This window comes from Notolepis coatsorum (assembly GCF_963971535.1).
Source record: "Notolepis coatsorum genome assembly, chromosome: 15".
NCBI lineage: Eukaryota > Metazoa > Chordata > Actinopteri > Aulopiformes > Paralepididae > Notolepis > Notolepis coatsorum.
In genome coordinates this window covers 35525789-35546451 of record NC_140179.1, presented here as the reverse complement: position 1 = coordinate 35546451, position 20663 = coordinate 35525789, and the positions used below count along the sequence as shown (strand labels likewise).

Below are 20663 nucleotides of genomic sequence, written 5' to 3'. Positions count from 1 at the left end.
TAATCCAATCCAATGATGTGCAATACCATCCGGGAGATGATAGGCGGTGGTATTTGCCCTTTGCGAGCTCAGACCCATTCCCAATGATAACATCAGGCTGGATGGATGAAAAATGAATGGATATCGCTAATAAAAGAAATAACGATTAAAACCTGAGTATACTCGTGATTGGCACGCAACGCATGGCGAGTTAACCCGACTAATCTCGTGGTTGGCACTGAATGGGTTAAACACAGAGTATGAGAACACAGAGGAAAACCACCACAGCATCTATTATTGAGGAAAGATAAAAACTTGTGTGTGTCTGCTGTGTGTCTTCTGTGTGCCTGTTGTGTGTCTGTTGTAGGGCTGACCCCTATTAGTCGAATAGTCGACTAATCGGTCGAAAGGAGCCGTAGTCGACTGCCAACCTCTTAGTCGAAAAAAATAATAATAATAATAATAATAATTATAAAAAAATATATATATATTGTTTTTTTATCATTCTTTCCAAAAGAAAAGAGGCCTAGAAGTGTGGCTAACTGCCTACGAAAACAGGCACAGAGGCACTGAAAGAGGATTTCACCCATCTAATGAACACACTAGACTAGACAAATATCAAGATGTATCCATCAGTGGACCAATTGCATGCTTTTGCAGAGGACAAGATGTTATGGTTTGAAACCGACCCCAACAGCACGGCACAGACAGGTAGTTCAGAGTTAGCCAAAGACTAGGGCGTATTTATTTCTGAAACAGGAATGAGCGAAATAACGATAAGAACAACAAAGGGGAGAATGTTCTTGGCAGAGTTGTCTGCGGCTCTGCAGATCGTCCCGGTATTGAGATGGTGAAGCGGCGTAGCGCCACTGCCTCTGCGGCTCTGCAGCTACTCCAGGATCCAACTCGGGGAGGAACGGAGAGAGAGAGAGAGTGGTCAATAAACAAGCCAACGGAATACAGAGGCAGTCCAGTCCTTCTTAGCTGAGTCCAGTATAATCACACGTGACTTAATCTTCAGTGTTACCAACACACAAGTTTAGCTGAGTCCAGTACAATCACACGTGACTTAATCTTCAGTGTTACCAACACACAAGTTTAGCTGAGTCCAGTACAAAACAATAACGGCAAATCTTCAGTGTTATCCAAACACACAGAAAACAGAGAATCCAAAAGGTTCGTTCCAAAAACTCACCAAAGCGCAAATGCGCAAAGCGGGCAACGAGGCACAGCTCCAACGGATGATAGAGAAACACAACAGCGGCGACTTCCATAGACGTCCTGAAGAAAAACAGACGAGGTACAACAACGGGGGGAACAGGCAGCAGCAGTGGTAATCCAAAACGACCCGACAACGACTGACAGAAAGACCCGAGTATATGAAGGGCTCTGGAGCGCTGATTACAAACAAACGACAGGTGCGTGACGGCAATTGGTAATTGACCTAGAAGCGTGTGGCGGGAATGGACCAATCCTCACGGTACCCCCCCCTCCACAGGAGCCACCCGGCGACCCACCCGGCCTCGGCTTGCCCGGATGGGACCGAAGGAAGCCGGTGATCAGGGGCACTGGAGAGGGAGACAGAGACAGAGGCCCGGAAAGGGGGACCGGAGACGGGGACAGAGAACCCGGTGAGGGGGGCTGGAGACAGGGACAGGGAACCGGCGAGGGGGGCTGGAGACGGAGACAGGGGCCCGGTGAGGGGGCTGGAGACAGGGACACAAGGGGAACGCTGGGGCGAAGGACTGGACGCCGCCTGAAGACACTGGGCATGACAGGAGGAGCTCCACCCCCTGATGGTGCCGGAGGACCAGGCGATGTGGGGCTCATGCAGCGCGAGCCAGGGCCGACCCAGGACTACCGGGACAAGAGGGAATCCGGTAATAAAAAACTGGAGTCTCTCAACATGGTTACCAGCAACGGTGAAGAGGACAGGACAGGTGCGTTGAGTGATGTCAGCCAGGCGGTGATGATCCAGCGTGAAAACCTCCAAGGGCCTCTCGAGGTCCTCAAGTGGAATGTTGGCCCGGGTGGCAAACTCAACGTCCAGGAAACTCCCATCAGCACCAGAGTCAATGAGTGCACCCACCGTCGCCCGTTGGTCCGCCCAGACTAGGGTGACGCTCGTCAGACGGTTAGGTGGTGCACGGGTGTGGGAACAGGAAAAACGGCTCACCAGGATCTCCCGGGGTCCTGGCGAGCCTGGTCCTCTTGGCCGGGTAGGGCAATTGGAGATACGGTGTCCATCCCGGCCGCAGTAGAGACAAAGGCCGGACCAGAGCCTGGACTCCCGTTCGGCCAGGCTAAGGCGGGTGCGTCCCAGCTGCATGGGTTCCACCACGGTCACAGCTCGGGAGGGAAAAAAACCACCAGTCACGGAGGGAGCAGGACGGTCAGCAGAACGGTCACGAGGACGGGGGGTCTGGGGAACGTCTGGGGGTCCCAGTCGTGCTCTCTCACGCCTTCTCTCCCGGAGGCGTCCGTCGATGCGGATAGCGAGGCTGATTAGGCCCTCGAGAGAATCGGGCTCCTCTTGGGTCGCGAGCTGGTCCCTTACAGTGTCGTTGAGCCCCTTCAGGAAGGTGAGATGAAGCGCCCGATCATTCCAACCGCTCTCGGTTGCGGCCAGTCTGAACTCCAGCGCGTAGTCGGTGACACTGCCACTGCCCTGCCGGAAGGTGCCCAGCCGAGCTCCCGGGTCCTGGCCACGAGCTGGGTGGTGGAAAACCCTTCGGAGCTCTGCCACGAAGTCTGGGTAGGAGAAACAAAAATCGGCCCTCATAGACCAGGAAGCAGTGACCCACTGTGCTGCTCGGCCTGTGAGCAGGTTAGTCATGTAAGCTACTCGGGCTCCCTCTGACAAATCGGCTGGGTTGATGAAGGAAAACCAACTCACATTGCATGATGAATGTGGCACAATCCTCGAAGTTACCCTCGAACAAATGTGGTTCGGAGAGACGGGGCTCCCGAGGTGCGAGGTCGGGAGGCGCGGGGTCTGCCGCGGCTGTGGGTGGTGATCTGGCTGAGACTCCTGGGACAGGTGGGGTTAAAAACAGGGTGTTAAATGCTGCACTGAGAGCCTGTAGCTGGTGCAGAATAACAGCCTGCTGATTACCCTGGGTAGTCTGCCGGGTGGCCAGAGTGTCAAGGCAATCCAGAATAAGCTGGACCTGGGCCCGGAGGTCCTGCACAGCAGCCGCACCTAACTGTAGGCTGTGGTCGTTGGTCAATTCGATCTGGACCGCCAACGCTGCCCTAACTCTGTCTGTGTCGGCTGGGGTCGTCATGGTCGGGTCGTAATGTTATGGTTTGAAACCGACCCCAACAGCACGGCACAGACAGGTATTCAGAGCCAAAGACTAGGGCGTATTTATTTCTGAAACAGGAATGAGCGAAATAACGATAAGAACAACAAAGGGGAGAATGTTCTTGGCAGAGTTGTCTGCGGCTCTGCAGATTGTCCCGGTATTGAGATGGTGAAGCGGCGTAGCGCCACTGCCTCTGCGGCTCTGCAGCTACTCCAGGATCCAACTCGGGGAGGAACGGAGAGAGAGAGTGGTCAATAAACAAGCCAACGGAATACAGAGGCAGTCCAGTCCTTCTTAGCTGAGTCCAGTATAATCACACGTGACTTACTCTTCAGTGTTACCAACACACAAGTTTAGCTGAGTCCAGTACAATCACACGTGACTTAATCTTCAGTGTTACCAACACACAAGTTTAGCTGAGTCCAGTACAAAACAAAAACGGCAAATCTTCAGTGTTATCCAAACACACAGAAAACAGAGAATCCAAAAGGTTCGTTCCAAAAACTCACCAAAGCGCAAATGCGCAAAGCGGGCAACGAGGCACAGCTCCAACGGATGATAGAGAAACACAACAGCGGCGACTTCCATAGACATCCTGAAGAAAACAGACGAGGTACAACAACGGGGGGAACAGGCAGCAGCAGTGGTAATCCAAAATGACCCGACAACGACTGACAGAAAGACCCGAGTATATGAAGGGCTCTGGAGCGCTGATTACAAACAAACGACAGGTGCGTGACGGCAATTGGTAATTGACCTAGAAGCGTGTGGCGGGAATGGACCAATCCTCACACAAGAAGCCTTCAGTTGACTCCTTCAGACATTAAGCACCCCCCACAGCCCAAATGGAATGAAAAAAATTATAATAATAATATTATATATATATATATATTTTCTTTTGACTAACGGCAAATTTTGGCCAATCATAGTCGACTATCCAAATCCTTAGTCGGGGACAGCCCTAGTCTGTTGTGTGTCTGTTGTGTGTCTATTGTGTGTCTGTTGTGTGCCTATTGTGTCTTCTCCAGGGTTCCCACAGACAGTGCTAAATGAAATTCAAGGACTTTCAATAAATTTCCAAGCACTATTTTTAATTTAAAAAGCGCATACAACTCACTTTTAAATGCGGTTTTCCTTTATAGAAAAAAATCTGGTCCAATATTTATGGCTTAAAACCAATTTCCGACAATTAGTTGATTCAGAAAAATGTTATCATGGATGAACAAAACTTTCAATGCGAATGGTTGATTTGAATTTCAATTACTTTTTAAGCACATTGAGAGAAAAAAATTGTCTGTGTAAGGAATTCCAGGCCTTGAATTCTTTTGTCAAAAATCAAGCACTTTAAGCACTTCAAGGACCTTGTGCGAACCCTGCTTCTCTCTCAGTGCTACTACCTGGGCGCCAGCAGTGATGCAGCGACGCGCGTCACCTCCTCCGTGTCCCGCCCCCTGTCCTCGCACGTCCCTGTGGACAAGATCTGCCGGCGACTCAGCAGCACCGACACTCAGATATGTCAACTCAGATACGGTAAAGTGTGCGTGTGAGTGTGCGAGTGTGTAGTGTGCGTTTGGTAGTGTGGCAGTGAAAGGGTTAAAAGGTAGACTCTGTAATGCTGTCAAACAACGACCCCTAGGCAAAAGAGCATGTTTACATTTTGTTTTGGTCTGATGTGTGGGTTGGATTCAGATTCAGATTATTTTATTGTCACAGCCTTTTAAAATGTACATACATTCAGAAAAACGTGAAATGCTTGTTTTTCCCGGCTCCTCAACTGTAGTAGTTTTGTAAATGTTTAACATAATACACAACGTATATTCTATCTATACAAACTATAACAATAAGCTATAACTATAAATGTAAACTATAACTATAAACAAAATAAGCTATAAATAAACTATAAACTAAAGCTATAAACTAAACATAACAATGTATATTCCTAAGAGAGTATGAAAGGCACTTTCTGTCAGGAGAGGTAATAAAAAAAGTTATTGATGAGGTACACACCTCTTTGCAGCTGTTATGTCCTTCCGCAGGAGGGGGTCATGACCCCAAACAGGGTAGGACCCCCCCTGCAGCCCTATGACTTCTTACCCGGACCTTTGACCCTAGAGTGTTTACAAAAGCATGCTAGCATCTGTTTTTAGACCTGGCAGGTGTCCTATCCTTTTGCAGGGCTTCATCACCCCAAACAGGGACAACACGTGCAGAACATGTCCAGTCATGTTCTGTGCAGGGGGCTACAAACACCTAACACCTGTGCCAATATGTTCTGTGCTGGGGGCCGTCACCCAGACAGGGGCATGCCGCTCTAAGTAGGCATGAGTATTTAGCTAAAAAGCATATATATACAGGAATTAGTATAGAGGTTTTATAAAACAAACCTGAGTAGTGAATTACCTACCTTATATAAAAACTGAAGAAGAAGAATGGCTGATATTACACCAATGCGACAGGTGCTGGATAGCTCCGATCGAATAAGCTCTTTGATGTGGGCCCCGCGTCGATATGGAGCCTTAACCAGGGTATATGATTGCTCAGATCCTGAATGTGCGGACATCTTTAATGTGCGCTGGATTTTACAGGATGGTATTCTAGGTTTTGAATACGATAGCACTGCAAAAGAAGTTGTATTCTACCGTGGGAGTAGATTAAGAACTGGTCTAAGAAGCGGGATCGATAATAATCAGATAATTGTAACAGAGGAAGAGTTCTGGAGGATGCAAAGGAAATGTATAGTATAAGGAAATTTAGCAATGGGTTCGTTTTGGTTGAATGACGGCAGGTGAGCAGATATGAAACAGGAGACAGATGGCTTAGTCTGCCAGAAGTTTACTAAAATCTCAAGGCACAAGAAAAGTAGATCAGATCTGGACCACCGCATGCACCTCCACACACGGAGAGCAGTTGCGAAGTGGCCCAGATACGTACACGTCACATCATTTTATACATTGGTAGTTGGACACACCTCTTCCTGGTCTGATGATTGATGGCTGTCGTCGGGGACAAAGAAAAGCTGGCGGGAAGAGGAGGTAGGAGGGGGGGGATTTCAGCACGTGTTTCTCTGTGGAGAGTGGGGGCCAGAGATAATGTCTCCCTCGGGTCCCCCTTTCTGGGCGTTTGTGTGTCTGTGTGTGTGTAAGTGTGTATGTGTGTGTGTGTGTGTGTGTGCGAGGCCGGACATAAGTTCGGGTCCTTACTTTAGGCATTAATCTAGAAGTTTGTGCTTTTGTTGACAAGTGAAGCCAGGTCATCGAAAGTTCAACGTAATTAAAGGTAATTAAGTGTAGGCATAAATCTATGTGTGTGTGTGTATCTGTGTGTGTGTGTGCTTGTGTGTGTATGTGTGTGTGAGAGGGACTGTGCTTATGTGTGTGTACGTGAGTATGTGTGTGTGTGTGTGTGTGTGTGTGTGTGTGTCAGAAGAAGGGGGCTAGAGGGCTGATGAATTCCAGATGGGTGCAGCCGTGTGTGTGTTCATCTATGTGTGTCTGTGCGTTTGTGTGTGTGTGCTATGTGTGTGTGTGCGCATGGCTTGTGTGTGTAGGCATCACTATATGTGTGTGTGTTTGTGTGTGTGTGTGTGTGTGTATGTGTGTGTGCTATGTGTGTGTGTTCGTGTGTGTGCTATGTGTGTGTGTGTGTGTGTCCGGATGCAGGGAGACACACCCGACAGTCCTTCAGCCTGCATTGTGGGGAGAGACTCAAATGACCTCAAAAAACCTATCAACTCCCCCTTTGACATATGAAACACATGTCACACAATAACGGACTTTACCACCAACCATCAAACACCCCAATCCTATCACTACATCATAGAGACATGCCGTCGGCTCCCCCACGTCATCATCCGTCCCCTCGCACTCGGACACGTCATCCACAGAGACGACGACTGCTTCCATCATGTCTGTAGAGTCTGGTGTCTTAGACAGGAGGGACCTTAGATGGGCAGTAGAGTCTGGTGTCTCAGACAGGAGGGACCTTAGATGGGCAGGGGGGGGACGGACCAGAGGGGGAGAGAGTGGAGGGCCGTGCAGGGTGGAACTTCTCCTTCTTTCCACTTCAATTGTAATTTTTTTTAATACACATCATCAACTCTTCTTTCTTCTTGGCCCTTCGTGTTTCCCCGTCTTTCCCCTGACTATAGCCCCTCCCAGGAATTCAATGACCCGTTCATTCGATTCCCCATTTATCTACGCTGCCCTTTGTAATCCTGTGTTTGCCACGATGCGATTACCGGGCTCTGATCCTCAGGGCTAATTGCCAGAGGCCACTTATCAGACCAAAACCTTGAATATGCTAAAAACAATTATACAAAATAAACCAGTTATTTTCCCCATCCGCTTAATGGAAAAAGAAACAAGTTTTATGTTAACAATTCCAACAGTCGGGGGCGGCTAGGTGGTGTAGTGGGCCACCAACACAGGAGACGCTGGGTTCGAGCCCAGCTCTCGGCGTTGCTACCAGCTTGGCTGGTCGCTCATACTAACACAATTGGCAGTGTTAGGGGTGGGAAAGCTGGTGGGTGGGTCCTGGTCGTTGCAAACAGCGACTCCTACAGTTCGTTCGGGGCGCCTGCACAGCGAGGGAGGGATCTGGAGGGTAGTGTGACCTTCCACACGTTACACTCTCCCAGTGAGAGTCTGCGCTGCCAGGCTGGCTGCCGGCTGGCTGCACATGTGTCGGAGGAAAGCATGTGATAGTCTCCGGCCTCCCGGACCAACAGTAGGGGGGGTGCGCAACAACCAGGAAGGGGGTTGGGAATTGGCATAACGACTTAACAGTGGGATGGGAGAAAAATCAGAAAAAGGAGGGGGAAAAAAAGATTCATCCCACATTTCTGTAACTTATAGAGGAATAAACAAAAAAATTATCATATGCCCCCCACTGGCCGGTTGTAGGGAGGATAGAAGCCTTGCATCACATGTCCCCTCCGCATGTATATTTTCCCTAACAGAGTTGCACTTCCGCGTTCGGTTTGCGCAATCTGATTGGCCACTGACGTTTTTTTCAGCGCCAATCGCGTTACTCCTAACAAACTGGTTAAGCTTGGCGACTCTTTCGAAGTCGCTCGCTTTCGAAGTTGGTTAAGGTTAGGGTTAAGGTTAGGGGGTTAAGGTTAGGGTTAAGGTTAGGGTTAGTTGGTTAAGGTTAGGGTTAGTTGGTTAAGGTTAGGGTAACAGCCTGCTGGCGCGATTGTTAGGAGTAACGCGATTGGCGCTGAAAAAAACGTCAGTGGCCAATCAGATCACGCAAACCAAACGCGGAAGTGCAACTCCGTTAGGGAAAATATACACGCGTCCCCTCCGATACATGTGGAGGCAGCCTGTCACATCTTTTCACCTGCCAGCACGGACTCTCATTTGGCGAGGAGTAACGTGTAGGAGGCTCACACTGCCCCTGCCATTTTCCTGACTTTGCTGTGCAGGCGCCCCAACCGACCGGTAGGAGTCGCTGTTCACAACGACCAGACTACCACCCTTCGACTTCCCACCCGCTAATTGAGTTAGTATGACGGCCGGCCCAAGCCGGAGGCAAAGCCGACAGCCGGATTCGAACCCGGTGTCTCTTGCGTTAGTGACGAGCGCAATGTCCGCTGCGCCACCCAGCCGCCCTTATCTCTGGGATTTTAAAATAAAATCCGATAACTAGAATTAAGACTAATTGTACGGTTATGTTTCCCTTGTTGAAAGAGATTCTGTGTAAGCAGTATAACGCTCATCCTACGGTGATGTCTGTGTACGCATTATTTTTTTTCCTAGCCGCATTTCTCGGAGACGCTCTCTGATTGGCCACTGACATGTTTGCCCAATCGCGTGACGAGCTGTGTCTTTGCCCATTTCCGCGTCGAACAGCCTGCAAACTACCTGGCGTTCTATCGCCATGCTCTAAGACAAACTCTAACCTTAACCAACTTCGAAAGAGTGCCTAAGCTTAACCGTCGAAAGAACTTGCCGTCACGCTCTAAGACAAACTCTAACCATAACCAACTTCGAAAGAGTGCCTAAGCTTAACCAGTGTAGAAACGGGCGTCGGCCAATCAGAGAGCGTCTCCGAGAAATGCGGCTAGGAAAAAAAATAACGCAGTCTGTACTGTGTGAACATTTTTGCAACCTCAAGATGGCCCCCTGCTGTAAAAACCATATCATCTAGAACAATCAAATGTTGCATATGAGGTGGAAACAATGTTTAATCGAAAATCGAAAATTGTAAACAACAAAATTGTTCAGTGTATCTATATATACAGTATGTACAGCTGTTACAAAAATCGTGAGGTATAGCTTAGCTTGTGGTGCCACCTTGTAGTGGTGAGGTGCAATAAGGAATGAGAATGATGTGCAATTTCCTTACCAATAATATAAATATAAAGTGTAAAGTGTGTCTAAAGTGGTAAAGTGGGTGCTACAGTGTGTTGTTTATTTAAAGTGAGTGTATGTGTGCTGTGGGTGTGTTGATGGTTTGCTTATTGTTCATTGTTCATTGAGCATCCTGATGGCCTGGGGATAGAAGCTCCTTGAGTCTCTCTGTACTGGCCATGAGACTCCGGTATCGCTTGCCTGACCACAGCAGTTCAAAGAGGCAGTTGTTTGGGTGGCTGGAGTCTTTGATTATTCTCTTAGCCTTGCCCATGCACCGCTTGTTGTAAATGTCTTGGAGAGTGGGAAGCCCCCCTCAAATTGTGCGTTCGGCTGAACGGGCCACTCTCTGTAGTCTGCTGTACAATGTTCTAAAAGCTTCTGTACAAAATAGGTTTTACCACAGCCACTAGGACCTGCTATGATCGTGGACATTGGTAATTGTAAACGAGGGTCAAAGGTAAACTCGGCTATCTGAGAATCTTTTTAGTAGCCAAAAGGTAGTGTCGTTCAATCACTGAATGGTCTTCTCTGGTCATACACTACGTGTAGTTTCTTCAAGACTGTGGTATTTGTGAGTGAGAAATCATTTTTAGATCGAGAGATTGAGAACTGTGTTGCATACAAGGCTTGGTCTGTAGAGGGCGATGTAGGGACTAGGTAACCCTCTACTAGATCGTTCATACCATCAAAGGAGACTTCTTTACAACTCTGGTATGTTTGTGTAATTAATTTAGCCTTCAACTCAACATTATCCATATTTGTAGCATATCCATAGGATTTAGGACCACATGTAAGTAACCCACTCGGTGATAGATTCACCTGGTTTGAGCTCGTTAGTTAACTCCCCCAAATAGGATCCCAATACCAGACTATCCACACCTCTTACTCCTCTGTAAATAACACTATCAGTATCATGGTAAAGAACATTGTTACCAAGTTTATGCAGGTAAATATACAGATGTAGCCGCCCATAACCGTCACAAACGCTGCTATGAAAACGTTGGTGTTTTTCTGACTGAGTAGGAATCGATCACTGTATACCCACTGGAGTAACGCTACGTTATCATTCAGAAAAGACATATATTTCACTTTGTATTCTTCAGAGAATAAAAGTTAAAAAATCTCTTTAGGATCCCTTAGGATAACTGTTTGTAAGATTGGATTGTTGTGCAAATTTCCCCCAGAAAGAGTTGAGCATTAGCTTAAATAGACATATTTTAGATGGATTAGCACATATAGCACTTTTATCAAGAAGTATACCTTCACGTCTATGGTATTCACTGATTCTTTGTCGGCCTCAGTGATTACATCAAGGGGGAATTCACTGGCCTCTGTTTTACCTTTCAAAAACACCTGTATGTATCCTACGAAAATCGTGTTACTTCTAGTAGCAAAATCCCATACCTGATGAACCTCAGCTACAGTGTACCCTAGTTCTATAGCTTTGTTAAACTCTGGGGTAATCCAAACCCCTGTCAGGGAGCGCTCATCATCTGTGTGTGTACAAGCGGATTTCTGGTTGTTATCAGTAGCACAGGTTCTACACAAGGGGAAAAGCAACTTACCGCCTACTCGATACGGTAGTACAGGGAAAAATAACTCTCTGGGAGGGTAGACTAGCTTTAATCAGACCAAAGTAACTCTTAAGGTCTTTAAAAGCAGAGCGGATAATAACAGGGTGACCTAGAGGATAGAAGTATTGAGAATCTCGCATCACATAAGGATACAGTGAGCAGACATCGCTGTAGGAGACCGTCTCGTCCTCAGCGATCGTATAGCGTAGTCTTATAGCAGACATACGACCAGCATAGAGCGCTTCTCTAGGGTTTAAAGGCTTCTCTGTATATGCATGGGGGTAGCGTTTTAGAAACTATAACTCCTGGATCCGTCTGTGTCCTCTTTACCCAGTCGTGTTCCCACATAACCATTGTATTAAGACCGTGTGTAGTTTTCAAGTCCCAGATCTTGGCTATAGAGTGGCTGTATACATCTCACCAAAAAGTTGATGTGTTAAGGGATTTGTATCCTGGGGCTTGAAGCAGACACTACAACGTGAAAAAAAACGAGAAATTCTAGAGCCGTTTTGTCGAGACCCCCTGTATCATTTGGTTTCTCAGAATACCCATCTATGAAATAGGGGCCAACAGCTCTCTCTCCACCATTCATGGCGTGTTGTATCGTAACATTATGCAGAAACGCATGGTATTCCAGCTATTGAATGGAAGCACTCGAGTAGCATTTTGATTCTTGTAATTGGTAGGGTCTGGTATGCCAATTGTGTTGGGTTCTAGGAACTTTGTTCTGAAGACTTTTAAACAAGCGGCTGAGATCTGAAAAGGTCTACGCTGGTTTCTTTAATGAAATCATCGCGGAATTTCAAGCAGGCCTTGGATAGGATCTCTACGTCATTAAGACACCCGTCTTTACAGTCTCATACCTGAGAAAACATTTCCCTCTGCCCTCTGGTGACTTAAGGTCAGGATTATAATCCGCGGGTGGAGGGTACACACCGACGTAATCTAGGTGAGCAAGACTGCTGAAGGCGTGAGGGAAATACCCCTTTAAAGTGTCGGAAAATCCTATGGCTTTAGGCATTTCTGCTAGCCTCATAGGGAGAAACGATACAGAGTCGATGTACCTATGACGGGATTGCTTGTCCGTAAGGCAGAGGACTTTACTACCCTGTGTTATTAAGGAGGGGTTTAATCCTTCCATAACCATAGGATTTATAACTAAATAGCTATCAAATCCTTTAGAATTATGGGCCATGAATGTAAAGTGTTTATACCTGGGGTTTCTAAAAAACTCCAGAAACCTTGTAATACAATCAGGACCGCGCCATGTCTTAAACACTCCTTTTGTATGAGTACATATAAGGTACGGTATGTGTTTATTCTTATCATCTGTATATGTTTCAATGTCATAGAAGACTATATTGTTATAATTCTTCACATCTAGGGGTAGCGTTGTGAGGTAACACTGATGATTATGCCTGTCTGCAGCAGTCAGAAAAGTCTTTCCACACGTATAGCACTTATCAACTCTGCATGTGTGGGGCTTTGGATTAGAAGCGTGAATGTAATAAAGCTGTTTACACTCTACACACCTTTTTCTAGAATCACAAGAGCTCTTTTGGTTTGGGCCAGACGATGGGTCTTTATGTTGTTCAAGACAGAAAGCTGAACGACAGGTTCGATTGCAGTCTTTACACAGAGTTAATGCCAAGGGTCTGGTATGGCATAGCTTGTGACAGCATACACTACATGTAACTGCACAACTATGACTCCCCTTAATGTTGTAGCCTGTATAACAGCCGGTACATGCATAACTAAAGCCTAGGAAACTATTAAGTTTCTTTATACCGTAGTAATGCTTATCATGAACAAACAAAATTGTCAAGGTGTTGTATACCGTCCTCTATCAACAAAGAAGCGCCATTTCTAAGACTCTGACCAGTTAATTCTACCTGTATGATATCCCTCTGCCCACTGTCTCTGCTAGTTCAGCTAGCACAGAGTGTATGGTACCTACTACAGCCTTATAGAAAGCGCCAAAATCAGGAGTAGATAATGTGGGTGGGAAAATTTAAGAGGCGTCTTGTCTCGATATTATTATAAAGCTCTCGGATTGTGACATCTGGATCGCCCTGTCCTATCTGTATAGTACTACTAGACGTAGGAATAGGAGAAGGATTACGGGTATGGTGAGGAGGGGATGACCTTATTACAGGAGATACAGCCTCTAGGTGTTATGGTTTGTAACCGACCCCAATCGCACAACACAAGACAGGTATGAGAGTAAGCCAAGAACTGGGCATTTATTGAAACACAAGGAAAAAACAGCACTGTCCCTTTAAGGGAGAACACAAAATACTGGATAAACAGAATGGGAAAAGGCACAGTGCCTTTAGGAGGCGAGCTGGCTAAAGGGAAGGCTAAGGGAAGGCTAAGGGAAGGCTAACGGAAAGGCTAACGGAACAGGGCCGGGGCAAGGGACAAGGCAGGAAAGGGAGGACTAGGAGGACAGGACAGGGAGGACTAGGAGGACTAGAGAGGGGAGATAGGGACAGAGGCCCACGGAGGCGGGCTGGGGACAGGGAGGACTAGGAGGACTAGAGGTGGAGAAAACAGGGACAGTGGCCCGCGGAGCAGGGCGAGGGCTGGAGCTGCATACTGGGACAGAGAAAACAGACAACGCCTGGGACACAAGCATTAATGAATGTTGCTGCTCTGCAGCTTCTCCCGGGATGGTTAGTCTGGGGAAGCAGGTGGGTACATCAGAGCCGCTCTGCAGACTTCTCTCGGCAGATCTCCGAGGTGGGTAAACGGGACCGAGAGGGAGAGAGGGAGTGGGTTAGCTCAGAGTACAATGGGGAACAGAGCAGGTGACAGGAGAGGTGACTTGTCCCAAAAACAGAGTAATCCAAGTGACAGAATCTTCGGTGTATATACACACTGTGAGTAACGTCCCAAACACAATCCACGTGATAGAATCTTCGGTGCAAATAACCACTGTGAGCGAAGTCCCAAATACAAATCCAAGTGATAATATCTTCGGTGTGTATACACACAGTGAGCGATGTTAAGGCCAAATATTATCCCAATGAACAGTCCAAAAAGCTGACGTTGGGTGAGTGACAGTCTGACAAAAAGCTGGATATCTTCAGTGTCATTAAACACACGAAAAACGAATAGGATCAAAGACAGTCATAAAAACTCACCCAGGCGCTGTGCGTAAAGAGAGTTGGATCAAAACGGGGCGAGCGCGTCGCCACGGGGAAACGGGTTGTCCAAACGGAGGTCTGAGTGGTGCGCGACTGCTTGGAGTACGCGCCGGTACGAAGGGCGCATCTGGCGCGGAGGTCTGAGTGGTGCGCGTCTGCTTGGAGTACGCGCCGGTACGGAGGGCGCATCTGGCGCGGAGGTCTGAGTGGTGCGCGTCTGCTTGGAGTACGCGCCGGTACGGAGGGCGCATCTGGCGCGGAGGTCTGAGTGGTGCGCGTCTGCTTGGAGTACGCGCCGGTACGGAGGACGCATCTGGAGTGCGTCTGAATGCGCGTCAGGAGTGAAGAGCGCGTCTGCGCGGAAGAGCGCGCCGGCTCGGAGAGACGCATCCTCCCATAGAGTATTAGGAAGCGATGCGCGTCTGGAGTGAAGAGCGCGTCTGCGCGGAAGAGCGCGTCGGCTCGGAGAGACGCATCCTCCCGTAGAGTATTAGGAAGCGATGCGCGTCTGGAGTGAAGAGCGCGTCTGCTGCGCGGAGGTCTGGATGCGCGTCTGGGCGTCTGCTGCGCGGAGGTCTGGATGCGCGTCAGGACGTCTGCTGCGCGGAGGTCTGAAGTGGAACACTGGGAACCTCCCGTGGAAGTCTAGAGAGCGCAGTCCAGTGTCTCCCTCAGGCAACGGCGACAGGAGGCGAAGGCTGGAGCGCATCTAACGCCGGAGATGAAAACAGCATAAACAGACAGAGGACCTCCCGAAGGAATCTTGGTGATAGAGAATATGATACGGAATGATACGGCACGACCCGACAAGGGACAGAGGGGAAGAGCGAGGTACTTAAAGCCCACAGGGGAACTAATTAGAATCAACATCAGGTGCGTGAAGGTAATTGATACTTGAACTAAAAGTGTGTGTTCGGCACCAGACCAATCAAACACATACTGATAGGTAGTCCAAGGGTGTGGTTGCTGAAGAGCAAACGAACGCGAGGGTGGGGGCTAGTGAGGTGAGGAGAATGCAATTGATTAACAGTAGGCTTAAAGGAAACAGAGCGAGTAGGTGAGCAGTGGACAAAACCTCACACTAGGTCCATTAAAGTATCTAAAGATAGCTCTGCATCATTGGCGTAAGTAGAGGGATCTAGCTAATCGAAGAATTCTTCTAAACCTGTTAAAACAGGTAACTTACTTTGAGAGCTATGTAGAATATCAAATGCTGTTTACAGCTCTGTAGGTATTTCACCTGGAGTCTCTTCTGTAGGTATCTGATATGAACTATCTTCTAATTCTTTTAATAATGTTGTCTATCTCTGTTAAATGATCTAAAGGTAACTCCTTAGTTTTTGTGGTTAACATTTCACCGGGGTCTGGTATGGTGAGTAAAACAGCGGAGTTACTCTGGTCATTATTTAGACATTGTATTTCTGCAAGTATCTCTGGAGGGATCATTTCAGGCGTCTGTCTTGTGGGGTGACGCGGTCTTGTGGGGTGATGCAGTCTTGTGGGGTGACACAGTCTTGCAGCTTCCTCGAAGACCGCAATCTCCTCTAGGATGTCCACTCGCCATAAAGGATTCCAATCTGTATCTGTGTTTTTGAAAAGATATAAAATGGTATTAACACACATATACACACACACACCTACACATACATTATATAAAATGTATATACCTGGAACGGTTTCTGAAATACAGGACTCTTCAGTAGGAGGTCCTGGTGTAGTGGATGGATTTTCTGTAGGGATTGCTAAAGGAACCTCTTTCGCAGTTGGTATCTCTGTAAAATAAAAAATGGGTCATTATTAAACAGATATTAACACACACACACACATACATACATACATACATACATACATACATACACACACACACACACACACACACACACACACACACACACACACACACACACACACACACACACACACACACACACACACACACACACACACACACACACACACACACACACACACACACACACACACACACACACACACACACACACACACACACACACACACACACACACACACACATACATAATCTAAAATGTACCTACCTTGATCAGGTGTAGTGGATGTATTTTCTGTAGGGCTTGCTAAGGGACCTTCCTTCCCACTTGGTATCTCTGTAAAATAAAATAAATTGTCATTATAAAACAGATATCAACACACACACAGACACACAGACAGACACACACACACACATACATACACACACACCTACATACACATACACATATACACCCATTATCTAAAATGTATATACCTGGAATGGCTTCTGAAATACAGGGGTCTTCAGTAGATAAACTGCTGCTACTTATATCTACATACAGAAAAAAATTAAGAAATGTTTTATTATAAAAAAGCGTATTAAATCCTAGTCACCGACTTTACAATCATTTATCATAGCTACTATACCATGAGGGGGTACTTAAAATATCAAAAACATCCTTAACAGACTGTGGTACATATGAACGGGTCCTGCTGAAGACTACAGGATGCATGCTTAAAAAGTATCTTACGTAGCTAGCGTCTTAAACTATAACACTAATAAATACATCCATACAGAACACTTAAGACATTACCTTTATATTGTGTAAGTTAAAAACCCCTTTCCCAGTTTAAAGATAATTAAGAACAGTAGTACGTTAACCCAAGACACTAGTACCTCTCGAGGGTACATTATAGCCTAGCTGTATATATGTACCCACGGCGGGGATCTTACGCAAATAGCATAGCCAACGTACTATACCAAATTAATACATCCATAGCAGTCACATAGGTAAACACAACGGTTATACTACGTACCCGGATGGATGAAGGCTTGAATATCATTTAAGTTAAAAAACCCTTTCCCCAGTTTAATAGCATTAGTATGTTAACCCCATGGGGCGATCGTACACCTAGCAGCTCTAATAGCTAAAATGCTAATAACAACACGTAACAGAAAGCGGATACGACCTCTTCTTCTTTTTTTGTTGAAAATGTAGGACACGCAACATTAGCTAAGCGCTACTTTTATCCGTAGATTCTTGCAAAATTAACAGGGCATAATATAACTATATAAAAACAGCGGTTAAAACAATGTAACGTTAACCCCCGGACGGGACAATCTTATGTAGCATAGCTAAGGTACTATACCAAATTAATACATCCATAGCAGTCACACTGTTAAACACAACGGCTATTCATACTACGTACCCGGATGGATGAAGGCTTGGTGGAGGTCAAAGTCATGGCCAATTGTCAAGATGCGTTCTGTAAGTAGAGATTTTTTATTACTTGAAGTCAGGCTTGAAAAACGCTTTACTATCTCCATAAAATAATTATCAGAAGGTATCCTACTGTACCATAATAACTGCGAGACGCCATAATGGAGTGGATGTTGGAGCGCAGTCCTGTGTCTATGGCGTAGCTGCTCCATGTTAGTGACAAATGCCTTCGTTTTTATAAGTGAAAAGCCCTTCCCGCTTCGTAAACCCATATGCTTCCACACACATACCCACACATACACCCATACATACACCCACACACATAGACCCACACACACACCTCCACAGCAATAGACAACGTGGTCACAACGCCTAGCACCAGGTGGCCCCTGTTTGGGGGTGAGGGCCCCTGCAAAAAAAAAAAACATGACTGGATATATCTCCCCATTTGCTATGTGTTGTCCCTGTTTAGGGTGAGGGCCCCCAGCACAGAACATATCTGCACAGTGAAAGGAAATTCTATCACTGGCCTCCTCCTATAATGTAACCTAAGTTCTTTTAGTTGAATGTCGGCGAGGTGAACAGAGAGATGAGACAGAGTCAGATGGCAGTCTGTAGAGTTTTACTGAACCCTCACAGCACAAGTAGATCACAATCCGGACCACGCACCTCCGCACACGGAGCGAGCCAGTGCCAAGTGGTGGTCTCATCAATACATCGTCACATCATTTATACATTTGTCGCGGCCACCCCTCCTCCTGGCTTAATGATTGTGTGGGTGCTGGTGTGTGTGTGTGTTAGAGTGTGTGTGTGTGTGTGTGTTGAAAGGGAGGGACATGATTTTGCATGTATAACTGTAACTGCTAGAGTGTGTGTGTGTGTGTGTGTGTGTGTATTGTATGGGTGTTTGTGTGGTGTGTGCTTGTGTGTGTGTGTGTGCTAGAGTGTGTGTGTGTGTGTGTGTGTGTGTGTGTGTGTGTGTGTGTGTGTGTGTGTGTGTGTGTGTGTGTGTGTGTTGAAAGGGAGAGAGTTTAAAGCTATATGCTCCAACGTTCTTGGGGGAATGAATGTGTCTTTGTATTTAGGTTTTGCATAACTGAAAAACCTATCAATTATCTGTGAGTGTTCTGATGTGCCAGAGAGAGAGATTTTGCATGTGTGTGCGTGCTTGTGCGCCGGCCAGTCGTCAGACGCAAGCAGCCAGCAAGAGATCTGTTCGTGTGTGCATGTGTGGGTGTGTGTGGGGAGAGGGGTCCGGAGTCAAAAGGTCGGCAGGTCGGCAGGTCAAACCAAGCTGTGTGTAGAACAGACTGGGGCCTCAGCCTGCACCACGAGTAAGTAGGTCAACCCAAAATGCGGGAGAGGAGAGAAAAGACATAGAACACAATGTAGGATCTTAATTCTATCACATCTTAATTCTATCACCTTATCAAAAGGGTATGACAGGAATTTGATGGTTGAAATATTCCTTTCAGTCCCCCTTTTGTCATAATACATAATTTATGACACAACCATCAACCATCAAACACAAGGATGGATGACCACCAATACTATCATCAATACAGTGCAGGTGTGGGAGTCCCGCAGAACGAAACAGAGTCCTAGCAAAACCCCCTCGGGTGTTGGAGATCTCAGAGTCCTTGATCCCTGCACAGTCAGTGGGTAGAGGGAGACGAGGGAGGCGATGTCCCCCGAGACGACTGCCTCCATCTCGCCAGTAGAGTCTAGTGTCTTTAGACAGGAGGGATCATAGGTGGGCAGGTCTAGTGTCTTTAGACAGGAGGGATCGTAGGTGGGCAGATGATGGAACGGACCAGAGGGGAAGAGAGTGGAGTGAACCGTCTTCTTTTTTCCACTTCAATCGTCCATCTTCTAATACACATCATCAACTTTACCTTGGCCCTTCGTGTTACCCAGTCCTACCCCTGACATAGGCCCACCCAGGACCTCGATGACCCGTTCAATCGATTTCCCATTTATCCATTATGCCCGGTTGTAATCTTGTGTTTGCCACAATGCACTACTGGGCCCTGCTCCTCCAGGCTAACTAAAAACCCGTAAAATGCTAATGACAGCTATACAATACAAGCCAGGAAACATATTTGAGGGTACACTACCAATTCGAACGGTCATCAAAATTCATTGCCGTAACTTTATAGAGGAATAAAAACAAAAAAAAATAATCTACCAATAAACTGACGTCGATTTAACATTAACCAGGATCTGTAAAATATGGAAATGATGCATGACACTCTTGCACAATGTACATGTTTGAAATACTATTTAAGACAGTTCAGACAGTTCAGTCTTATTTTGCACAATATCAATCATATTTTAAGACAGTCCAGTTTTAGTTCAGTCATATTTTGCATAATTTCAATCAATTTATACTTTCTCATCTATTATTCTAATATTCTTATTTCAATTAATTATTTCAATTCAGTAATTTATTCAGTTGTTGAGTCCAATACAGTTCAATTTATTCAGTTGTTGAGTCCACTATTCAGTTGTTGTGTGGAGTCCACACAGTCCACACACCCACCCTTGAGATTGTGAATCCCACAGTCTCAACACCAATCTCCAGCAGTCTCCTCGCAGGCCATCAGGCAGAGAGCGCCGAACGACACTCCATCCTAGTCAGTCAGCCATCACCTCCCCCAGAGGACACTGCATCATACTGAATTCAGGCCGAAGTCCTGTTGCCGGCCCCTCCCCCTCAATTCGGCACCAGCCCTACATTTTCAGGCGACCATCGAGCGACAGCTCGTGATATCGTCCGGGGTTTCCCGAACCCACCTTTAAGGCATTTCCACCCCAAGATCAGTTCCGTCACCACCGGCAGAGGTATGGAGAGGAGAAGGGCCTCGGTACGGTTCTCAGCATGACCACAGCGTCCCCAAGGAAGCGGACGACAGCTGACCGTTCCCCCATCGCGTCCATGGTCGCTCAGCCACTCCCCAACCCGACAGCCTGTGGAAGAAACAAAGCACACAGAACACCACAGCTTACTCAACAACCACAAGCAGATTACAATTCATCTAGACTCTTTCTATGAGAAAACCCATTGATTGAAACACATACA

At 46.8% G+C, this 20663-nt stretch overlaps 1 protein-coding gene across 1 annotated transcript in view; it reads left to right on the top strand.

Annotated features, from left to right (window-relative positions):
- Positions 1-20663, top strand: part of cdnf (cerebral dopamine neurotrophic factor) — a gene marked incomplete at its 3' end in the record, with an annotated part of 41353 nt that overhangs the window by 14394 nt on the left and 6296 nt on the right. Inside the window, exon 3 of the mRNA XM_084330301.1 lies at positions 4676-4817. Coding sequence (XP_084186427.1) covers positions 4676-4817 — 142 coding nt within the window. The remainder of the gene's footprint in view (positions 1-4675; positions 4818-20663) is intronic.